This window comes from Callionymus lyra, chromosome 10 (genome assembly GCF_982586985.1).
Source record: "Callionymus lyra chromosome 10, fCalLyr1.hap1.1, whole genome shotgun sequence".
Taxonomy (NCBI): domain Eukaryota; kingdom Metazoa; phylum Chordata; class Actinopteri; order Syngnathiformes; family Callionymidae; genus Callionymus; species Callionymus lyra.
The window spans coordinates 25,435,419-25,446,463 of NC_141827.1; the positions used below are offsets into that span (position 1 = coordinate 25,435,419).

The 11,045-nt window shown below is 44.5% G+C and overlaps 1 protein-coding gene across 1 annotated transcript; it reads left to right on the forward strand.

Moving 5' to 3' along the window:
• The first annotated feature begins 7,363 nt into the window (after window positions 1-7,363).
• LOC148071217 (uncharacterized) lies at window positions 7,364-10,768 on the forward strand. The gene is made up of 6 exons (XM_087800837.1): window positions 7,364-7,618; window positions 8,412-8,507; window positions 8,583-8,684; window positions 8,935-8,991; window positions 9,057-9,160; window positions 9,226-10,768. The coding sequence occupies exons 2-6, from the start codon at window positions 8,491-8,493 to the stop codon at window positions 10,581-10,583; spliced, it is 1,638 nt and encodes a 545-aa protein (XP_087656963.1). The 5' UTR covers window positions 7,364-7,618; window positions 8,412-8,490; the 3' UTR covers window positions 10,584-10,768.
• The last annotated feature ends 277 nt before the right edge of the window (window positions 10,769-11,045 follow it).

An 11,045-nucleotide genomic window follows, 5' to 3' on the forward strand; every position in this document is an offset into this window, starting at 1 on the left:
CGTTTGGCTGAGTACCAATTTTCTTATCATTGAATATCAGTACAACCTGTTGTGCTCGCTTTTGGTTGTATTTTGATTCATTTCGGTGAACGGAAGCGTACTCGCTCCCTCTCCCGACATTGTACTCTATATTTATATATCATTGAATATAAGTACAACCTGTTGTGCTCGCTTTTGGTTGTATTTGATTTATTTCGGTGAACGGAAGTGTATTCGATCCCTCTCCCGACATTGTACTCTATATTTATATATCATTGAATATCAGTACAACCTGTTGTGCTCGCTTTTGGTTGTATTTTGATTTATTTCGGTGAACGGAAGTGTATTCGCTCCCTCTCCCGACATTGTACTCTATATTTATATATCATTGAATATCAGTACAACCTGTTGTACTCGCTTTGGTTGTATTTTGATTTATTTCGGTGAACGGAGGCGTACTCGCTCCCTCTCCCGACATTGTACTCTATATTTATATATCATTGAATATCAGTACAACCTGTTGTACTCGCTTTTGGTTGTATTCTGATTATTTCGGTGAACGGAAGTGTACTCGCTCCCTCTCCCGACATCGTACTCTATATTTATATTCAATGAATACCAGTACAACCTGTTGTGCTCACTTTGGTTGTACTTTTGATTTCTTGGTGACGGCAGTGTTTTCGCTCCCTCTCCCAACATTGTACACTAAATATTTATATATCGGTGCAACCTGTTGTAATCGCTTTTGGTTGTATTTTGATTTCTCTTGGTGACGGCAGTGTTTTCGCTCCCTCTCCCGACATTTATATTGCTGTTTTTTCAGCTACTGAAGTATGATTCTTTTATATTTGTTGGTGACGACTGCGTATTGCTTCCTCTCCCAGCATCTGTGATACTTCCATCTCATATGTGTAACACTCGTTGGTGAAGGCTGTGTTTTCGCTCCCTCTCCCAGCGTTTGTGATAATTCTATCTCATATGTGTAACACTTGTTGGTGACGGCTGCGTGTTCGCTTCCTCTCCCAGCATCTGTGATACTTTTATCTCATATGTGTAACACTTGTTGGTGACGACTGCGTATTCGCTTCCTCTCCCAGCATCTGTGATACTTCTATCTCATATGTGTAACACTTGTTGGTGACGACTGCGTGTTCGCTTCCTCTCCCAGCATCTGTGATACTTCTATCTCATATGTGTAACACTTGTTGGTGAAGACTGCGTATTCGCTTCCTCTCCGGGCATCCGTGATACTTCTATCTCATATGTGTAACACTCGTTGGTGAAGGCTGTGTTTTCGCTCCCGCTCCCAGCGTTTGTGATAATTCTATCTCATATGTGTAACACTTGTTGGTGACGACTGCGTGTTCGCTTCCTCTCCCAGCATCTGTGATACTTCTATCTCATATGTGTGACACTCGTTGGTGAAGGCTGTTTTCGCTCCCGCTCCCAGCGTTTGTGATAATTCTATCTCATATGTGTAACACTCGTTGGTGAAGGCTGTGTTTTCGCTCCCGCTCCCAGCGTTTGTTTTTTTTTCTCTGTGTGGCCTTTTGCTCATTGCTAACATGCTTGGCGGCCACTCTTGCTCAGTCTGTTGGCTTCCCTGCAGCCTGAGGATGGCCATGATATGTGTCCCTCATGCCTTGGTCTCGAGCATCTGAGGGAAGGTCTATCAGAATATCCCTGTATGAACTGCAGCTTCATGCCCGGGGAAAGAGAGTTGGGTGATCCTGCTCCTCCTCCAGCCATCTTGGTACCGGAGGAAGATGTAATCCCCATGGCAGCTTAAGCCACTGACTTCGCCGAATATGGAGAGGAGGTGGTGCCACGGCATGTAGCCTCCCACGTCTCCGTGGCAGGTTCCCGTATTTCAGCCCACAGTTCTACTGCTGGTTCTGAAGACGGCTCAACGGGGCTGTCATTCGTACGGCCCTGGCTCGCCTGCAGTTAGATATACCGCAGGCTCAGCCAGCTTCGGCCAGTGCTCTTCAGGCGCGGATCAGCTCCCGCCAACTTTACTGTGCCTCCATCTGACGAATATTTGAGGGAGTTGCAGAGCCTTCTCTCGTGCAACTTCAGACGGCCGGAGCATGCACCCAAGTTTGGATTGGGCCGCATACCAGCGGTTGAGCCGACAATAGCTGCTCTCCAAAGCCTATGAGGCAGCGGCACGAATGCGACACATAGGTAACTCTATGCCCCACCTGGTGCTTGCTTTATCAGCATCCCTACAGGAGACTCCACTGGATGCTTCGTCCATAATTTGCATAGGCATGCGGGAGAACCCTCCGCAGTGTTCCAGTGGAACTGGGGGGAACTCTTTGGACCTGCCGCGCTAGAGGCACTTGAGAGAACTGTCCAAGCCAGACAAACTCAACAGGTCCACAGCCTGCTCAGCAGTTGACCAATGGGTACAACTTCAGTTCCGACGCCGGCCCCCAACCGTTGGCCTGGTCAAGATGACCATCATACGCGACCCGGCAAAGCCCAAACCCTCAACCAGGAGGTGTCTGTCCTCCTGGACAAGGGTGCAATCGAGCAGATAGATCCCCTGTTACAACCAGGAGGGGTCTACTCGACTTACTTTCTGGTAACAGGAAAGATGGCGGACTCCGTCCTATCCTCAACTTGAGGGGACTCAACAAGTTCCTGAAGGTCTTGAAATTCCACATGCTCAGCCCTGCAGAGGTTCTGCGGAGAGGAGTGGCTTAGTTCAGTAGACCTGAAGGACGCTTACTTCATGTGCCCATAGCACAACACCACAGACGGTCCCTGAGGTTCGCCTTTCAGGGACGTCATTTTCAGTTCAGGGTGCTCCCGTTCGGCCTCTCCCTTTCGCTGCGGGTTCCTTACCAGGGTTGTGATGGCAACCCTTACGCCCCTGCAGTCGCAGGGCATGAAGATTCTGCCCTACCTAGACGATTGGCTTATCTGTGCTCTGTCCCGGTCTCGGGTGACCCTGGACATCACAAGCCTTCTTTCCCATGTGTCTCGACTAGCTCTCAGGGTCAACTCTTCAAGGAGTTGCCTAGTCTAGCAGAGCACATTTTTTCTCGGGATGACACTCGATACAGTCTCAATGAAAGCCTGCCCTTCACCACAGCGGGTGGACGACATCCTCCGCCTCCTTCCCTCTTCTGCAGGGGCATGTGGCTGCATTACGTGGAGTTTCTGCGACTCCTAGGCAAACTGACGGCTGCCGCCACAGTGGTGGGGCTGTTGTTGCTACGTCCTCTTCAGAGGTGGCTGAACAACTTTCACTTGGATGCCAGGTGGCACCGGCACAGGAGACTCAAGGTGTCACACCGTTGCCTCCTTGCTCTGGCTCCGTGGAGAGAGACCTTTCTCCTCCAAGGCGTGCAGATGGGTTCGGTTGCATTCCGTCGAGAGGCCATCACAACAGACGCCTCCCCTCAGGGTGGGGTGCAGTTTGGCAAACCATACAGCCCAGGGGCTGTGGTCTGCTCGAGATTGCTCGGAGCACATCAAATGTACTAGAGCTACGAGCTATGTATATGGCCCTGCAGTACTTTCTTCCCTTACTGAGAGGGCAACATGTGCTTGTGCGGTCATACATGTGTCGACCGTATCGCATATAAACCACCAGGGGGGGCACCAGGTCTGCACAGCTGTTGCAAGCATCCCGGGACCTCCTACTGTGGGCGGCTCCACGCCTGGCCAGCCTGAGAGCAATGTTTTTTGCCCGGGGACCAGAGTCAGGTCGCAGACCTGCTCTCTCGAGGCAAGCCTCCATTGGAGTGGCGGCTTCATCCAGAGGTGGTGCTCAATATCTGGGACATCTTCGGCAGAGCAGAGGTAGATCTGTTTGCCACAGAGCAGTCGACCCATTGCCCCCTCTGGTTCTCCCTGAAAGAGGAAAGCAGTCCTCTGAGCCAGGATGCTCTTGCGCACGACTGGCCAGAAGGTCTCCTCTATGCTTTCCCTACAATCCCTCTGATATTCTTAACACTACAGGGGGTCCTCCATCAGGGTCACAGGCTGCTGTTGGTAGCCCCCTTCTGGCCAGGGAGAACATGGTTTCCACTGCTGCGCAGGCTCTGCCGCAGCTCACCATGGCGCCTCCCCGACAGGAAGGATCTCCTGTCTCAGCTAGAGGGCCAGATTTGGCGTCCCGACCCTCTTCACCTGCAACCTGGGTCTGGCCGCTGCAGGGCCCAACCCGCTTCTGACGCAGTGTTCAGATGCTGTCTGCGACACTATACTAAATGCCAGGGCACCTTCTACACGGCTGCAGTATTCAAATAGATGGCAACTGTTAACTGCATGGTGTTCAGACAGGGGTGAGGACCCTGTGCACTGTTCAGTCCCAAAGATTCTGGAGTTCCTCCAGTCACTATTGGACAGTGGCCAGTCTCCTGCTACACTGAGAGTATACGCGGCAGCCATTTCCTCTCGACATGTTCGGGTAGATGATAACACAGTGGGGTCCCACAGACTAGTGTCCCCCTTTCTAAAGGGCGCGTGGCAATTACGCCCCCCACGCACACAGCATGCCCCAGCATGGGATTTGCACCTGGTGCTTGACGCTTTGTGTCTGCCTCCCTTTGAACCCCTGGCTCAGGCAGAGCTGAAGTGGGTTTCTGCTAAGACTGCTTTTCTCCTTGCCATTGCTTCAGCGAAGCATATTGGGGAACTACATGCCCTGTCTGTGAGTGAGTCATGTCTGCGGTGGAGCTCAGACTGCTCAGGGGTTACCCTCTGGCCAAATATGGCTTTTCTCCCAAAGGTTCTGTCATTATCAAACCTCAACCGTCCCATTCAAGTGGCACAACTTATTCCCCCGGAAGGGGAAGACGCGTTTGGACTGCTGTGCCCTGTGCGGGCTCTAAGAACCTATGTAGCTGCAACCGCAAGTATAAGACGGTCGGACCAGCTCCTCATTTGCTATGGTGGCCCTAGGAAAGGCTGTGCTCTTTCCAAACAGCGACTCTCACTGGATCGTGGATGTGTTTACCCACGCATATAAAGGAAGTGGTCACCCCCTGCCATTCGGGGTGAGGTGCCACTCTCCCAGAGCGATGTCTACGTCATGGGCAGCCCTACGCGGGGTACCCCTAGGGGACATCTGTGAGGCAGCATCATGGGCCTCACCAAGCACTTTTTTCAGGTTCTATCGGGTGAACGTCGCCACTCCTCATCCATGAGGTGTGGTCCGGTTGCCCGACTTTGTTGCTTCCCCTCAATGAGGTGTATGTACTAGGATTCTTTGTGACCTTGTTGTTATGGGTCATCCAGTGCTTGAAGCACCGCCTCTGGCGGTCAGTAGGGACGAAATAGAAAGAAAGTTACATATGTAACTACGGTTCTATGAGTCCCGGATGACCGCCAGAGCGTTCTGTCACTCAGAATCCTTGTGATTTCGCGAGAAGATTCTGCAGGAACAGATCCTCTGATGTCACCGGAAGATATACCCTTCCGGGTCATCAGGGGTCACAGGTGACTTTGTTGGTATTAAACTCGAACTGCGCATGCGCAAGATGGATACATTCAGTGCTTGAAGCACCGCCTCTGGCGGTCATCCAGGACTCATAGAACCGTAGTTACATATGTAACTTTCGTTTTAAGCCAATGGTTGATAGTTCAGTGACTAATGCTATGCTGCAAAAAAAATACAATTAAAAATGAATATTAGAAAAATAAAAGTTTTGAAAAAGGTGTATATTCTTGGTTAGGATTTTTCTTTATACATTTTTTAAAGGAAAAATGAAAGGAATTGAGATTAAATATATATTGGACAAACACTAACATTAACCTATTTATTTCTAAATAAAATATACATTTGTATCCATACAAAATGCACTTTTTGTATCTTGCATCTTGCAAAATGAGGCCAATTCTTGTATCAAGCAGGAACGTTGATGAGTTAAATAATTAGTTAAATAAACAAATAATGATATATTAATCTCTTGAGACAATAATCTATCGATGAAGTCCGCAAATCTTTATTCATTTATTTTAATGTAATGTGTTGATATATTTGTTGCTCCTAAGCTATGGAACAATCTTCCTCTCTCTTTGCACTTGGAGTCTATTGACTCCTTTAAGAAACATCTTAAGACATTTTTATTTGTTCAGGCTTTTCCTTGATTTTCTGGAACTCCTGTTGTGTTATCAGTTCTATCTTGATCTTTAAAGTATATACTTTATTGAATATTGTTTTGATTGTTTAAGAGCTTTGTGACCCTGGTCTGGAAAAGCGCTATACAAATAAAAATTACTTACTTACTTACTTACTTAACCACAACTAACCTAAACCAGTATAGCTGTCTGGATTTGTGTTACCAGCAAGAATAAAATGAAATATAAAAAACCCACAATCGATGCTGGTGGATCAGATTCAAGTCACCACACTGTGACGGAGGCGAGGATAGGTTGTGCTAAATCATTTGATTTAATATTTAATTATTGGAATATATACTTCAATATCATTTGTAAATTCCAGACTATAAAAGTAAATATCTGCGAGTACAAAATAAAGATACAGTACGTGAACACAAGGATCCCTGGAGTCACACGCATAATTAAAAATCAGTTTAAATATAAATGTTTTAAACTTGATTGTTGCATCATCATTTCGACCAATAACAGGTTTTTTAAAAAGGTCAAAACTAACAAATAATTGATAGAAATCTGATAAAAGAACCTTATATGAATCTTTACACAACAAACACGTGGAATAGTTACTGGAGTCTAGATATTCAAAGGAATTCGAGGAATCACATAATTTTATAATTTGGATAAATAAATATTTTAACCCTTGTGTTGGTCAAGGTGAACACAAGGGATACCTCAAACACATTCGTTTTCCGGCCTTCGGGTCACCTTGCCCCTGAGATAACACAAGGGTTACACTATACTTAAATCCTATAAGAAAATATATCAAATTATTTCAGTTTGCTTTAATGTATGAGTTTCGTTCATAGTATGTACCTGACAAATTTAATTTATAATAATAATAATAATAATAATAATAATAATGAACACTGCCAATAAATGTTTCTGATTGTGTAATATCTTATCTTTTTTCTATAATTAAAATAATATTTTATAACTATCCTTTTGTATTTATTTTATTCTAAAAAAAAAAAGGTTTTGCAGTTTAATAAATGCTTAAGTTCTAAGTGTCCAGCTGTCGAATTGAATATATATTACTACTAATAATATAATAATAATAATAATAATAATAATAATAATAATCGTAAAATATCTAATCTACACTCTACACAATGACATTTTAAAACTTTTTTAAATAATTAAAATGACTCTAGTGGAACTATCCTAAAACTTGCTTGTGAAAGTTTTATCCAAAAACAAACAGGAAGTATTTTTCATTCTTGGTATGTAATAATTGTATACAGAACACTCTAGACTCCAGAATTCTGTGCTGGAACTTCTTTAAAGGCAAAACTCCTTTAGAGTTTAGAGAGAGAAATATACTTTAAAGGACCAAGATCAAAGGACTTCAAAGGACTTAAAAGAGGGACTTTGAAGTGACTTTGAAATGACAATTCTGTATCCAACAAAACGGTCTTTTTCGAGTGCATGAGTGCATTTATCTTATTCAACGTGTGGCTCACCTTTGGAGAAGATATCTCAGGACAAGTCTTCGTGAAGTTCGGTGAGTAAAAAACGAGTTGCTACTAGCTTAAGTCAGTTAGCATTATGGAGTTCTCAGCGAGGAGAAAAAATTATAAAAGCGATGAAACATTTTGCAGCAAGCTGTTTAAGAAGAATAACATTAATATTACCGATAACTAGTAATGGTTTGTAAGAGGAAACGTGGTGTAATGTTAAAAAGCGGTGAAAGTGAACAGGCAGTGCTAGAATGTGGCTAACTGTACTAAGCTAGTTTGCCTAAAAAAAAAACGTCGATTAGATTAAACTTTATTGATACCTTTGGAGATCTCCCTCGGGAAATTGTTGAATTTAATTATAAGATCTAAAAGAAATATACGATTATTATTTGATACATTTATGATCTAATAGATGTATTATATGTTTGAATTATATCTTACGTTTAAAAAATATATTGAAAGATTACTATATATTTTGTTTTATACTTGTTCTTTTTATTGCCTTTTTTTATTGTATTTTATTTGTATACCAAAACGCACATCCTAATGAGCCATCCTTCCATCCTGAGGCTGTGAAGTTGGAGAGCAGTGTATTTTTAGGTGAAGCGATCCTAAATGTCAAAGATCCACCAGAAGGGCAGCCATTAAAATAGCTCTGGTTATACAGAATTATTATTTGAAACATGATGAAGACTAGAAAAAAAAAGATGCTCCGGGGCGATAATGCAACAATCTGGAAAGATGACACATTCATCTGCAGGTTTGAGGGGTTTGAGATGGTGACTTGTGAAATGTCTCTGAATCCCTCGTGACAGGTTGTCTTTTGTTTCTTCACAGGTGGTCCAGAGCTTTGCTGCACGAGGTTAGACGTGAGGTCCTGTGCCCGGTCTCGTGGAATATTTACCACGGAAGGAACATGGCAAGAGCTCGCAGGTGACACATTCTCCACGTGCTAAATCATTGAAGAGGGGTTTTTTTTCTGAAGTGTTCCATGTTCATGGTCTGCAGATGGTGGCGACAGATTTTCTCCTGCTGGACTCGTGGAGGTCGCGTAGACTCAAATTACCCAGATCATCATCAGGACTGCCAGACTCCACATCAACCCAACAGGTGCGCTGGGTCTGCAGGGTTGAGCCTCTCTGACCATTTCACAACATTGCTTTATATTGTTTGTGTTCTGAATATCATCAAGGAAATTAAATAAAATGTCCTTTTTTAAATAATAAATAAAAATGAGTGGCTTGTAACAAGCATTTAGCTTAGGGATCTGTTTGTAGAAGAGGGTGGGATCAAAACTGTCCGGAGGGATTTGATGCCTTCTCGGAATCTTAATTGCTCTAATTGTTTTTTCCTCCAAAAGTGAAGCCTCGGTTGAAGAACCCACAGATTCGGAACAAGCCAAGAGTGAGACACTGAGGTAAGCAGCAGTTATGACCTACAGTTATGACCTGGATTTACTAAGATTGACTGATTTCCTGGCAGAATGGAGGTGAAGGTGTTCGTGCAAGGTTTTCCTCGTGTGGTGTGTGGACTGACTGAGGAGACCACATGTCAAGATGTGGTCACGGATCTGGCTAAAGATTTGGGTGAGTCTCCGGTCTTAATAAACGTCAGGAAACTGTGGTTCTCAAACCGATTTCTTTCCCAACAGGCCAGGACGGACGCTACATACTACAAGAGAGATTCAAAGACGTTGAAAGGTGCATTATACCCACTGAATGCATCGTGGAGACTCTGAGGAAGTACGGAGAGCAGGCAAAAGAGGTCCGGCTGACTTTGGAACACGTTGGACCCTCCAAACAAGAATCGTCACAAGAGCTAAAGAAGCCGAAGAGAAAGTCTGTTACGTTCATGGATGAGGTCCGACTGGAGAGTATGGGGAAGACCAGGGTTTACAGCACGGTCCCTGAAAAGCAAAGTAAGAGAGGCGAGAGAAAGAACAGAAGCTTTGAAGGAATCTTCCTGGAAGGTGACCAAGATAACAGCGAACAAGTCAGAGGTCAGAGAAATTCAGAGTCTGACCTGGATCAACAAACATCTTGCTGCATGGGTAGTCAAGCAAAGATTAGAGACGAGGAAGAACTCCAGAAGCCAGTTCATGATTTAGAACGTTCCAGCAGTGAAGAGAAGCTTGACCACCTCAGGACACAGCTGGGTCATTTGCAAGGCCTAAGGCTTCAAATGGAAAAAAATGACCTGGAAATTGCTCAGTTTGATTGCAGGTCACTAGAAGAGTACAAACAACAAATGAACAGCCTCAGAAGCTCCAGCGTTCAAGAGGAGGAGTCGGTCTCCTCAGAAGAGGCTCGTTCTCCAGATAATCCACACAGATCTGATCTACGTCTGGATGTAAATATCCACAGGAAGTTGCCGCCCAGGGAGACAGTGACCCCTTCTGCTGCCGTCCCTCCCCGTCAGATAAGAGAGCGACGACGCACCAGTCCCAGCCCGCTCAGGGATACCATCGTGAAACAGCTGGGTCATTTGCAAGGCCTAAGGCTTCAAATGGCAAAAAATGACCTGGAAATTGCTCAGTTTGAGGCAAGACAAGCGGCAAGAAGATCTGAAGAGGACAATCAGCAGATGATAGAAGAAGAGCTGGAACAGCTGAAGTTCCGGGAGAATGAGTTAAAGACAGAAGTATGTCTTGAGGGAGATTTGCAGAATCAATTCCTCGAGATAAAATCAAAAGCAGGTGATTGCAAGTCACAACTAGAAGAGTACAAACAACTAATTAACAGCCTCAGAAGCTCCAGCGTTCAAGAGGAGGAGTCGGTCTCCTCAGAAGAGGCTCGTTCTCCAGATAATCCACACAAATCTGATCTACGTCTGGATGTAAATATCCACAGGAAGTTGCCGCCCAGGGAGACAGTGACCCCTTCTGCTGCCGTCCCTCACAGTCAGATAATAAAGCAACAGCCAACCAGTCCCAGCCCGCTCAGGGAGTGGTGGGAACGCTGGGCTGAGGCTCAAAGCCCCAAAATACGTCTTTCAGGAGCAAGGTCCTGATAAGAGATGTGTAGCAAATGTCTTCTTGTTCCCAAGGTCCTGATTAGAGATGTGTAGCAAATGTCTTCTTGTTCCCAAGGTCCTGATTAGAGATGTGTAGCAAATGTCTTCTTGTTCCTCTTGTATATAGTTCAAATGTGGTTATAGTGAGTTACAGCACTAAAAATAAAGTTGTTTGGCTTCTTCTCAGTGCTGTTGGTCAGTTTATTTTTAGGTCAGCGCTTTAAGGGGCTCCCTTAACACTTGTCATGAGTGATACATTCGTTTTATACCCATTATATTATGTTCATTAGTTAATTTTTATTATTGTTTATTTTCTTGAATGTCTCAATTAATGTCCTTTCAACTTCACGATTTAATTAATGCTGTATGTCTTGAATACATGCATATTTGACAAAAGAACTTGAACTTATAGTTCATCAGCTTGCTTTTGGGAAAGAAAACATCGTCATTGAAAAATAT

Excerpts from the sequence above, each read along its gene's own strand:
- LOC148071217 (XM_087800837.1), top strand. Across the intron at positions 8,685-8,934 it reads ACTCCACATCAACCCAACAG|TGAAGCCTCGGTTGAAGAAC; the intron begins GTGCGCTGGGTC and ends TTCCTCCAAAAG. Across the intron at positions 8,992-9,056 it reads GCCAAGAGTGAGACACTGAG|AATGGAGGTGAAGGTGTTCG; the intron begins GTAAGCAGCAGT and ends ATTTCCTGGCAG.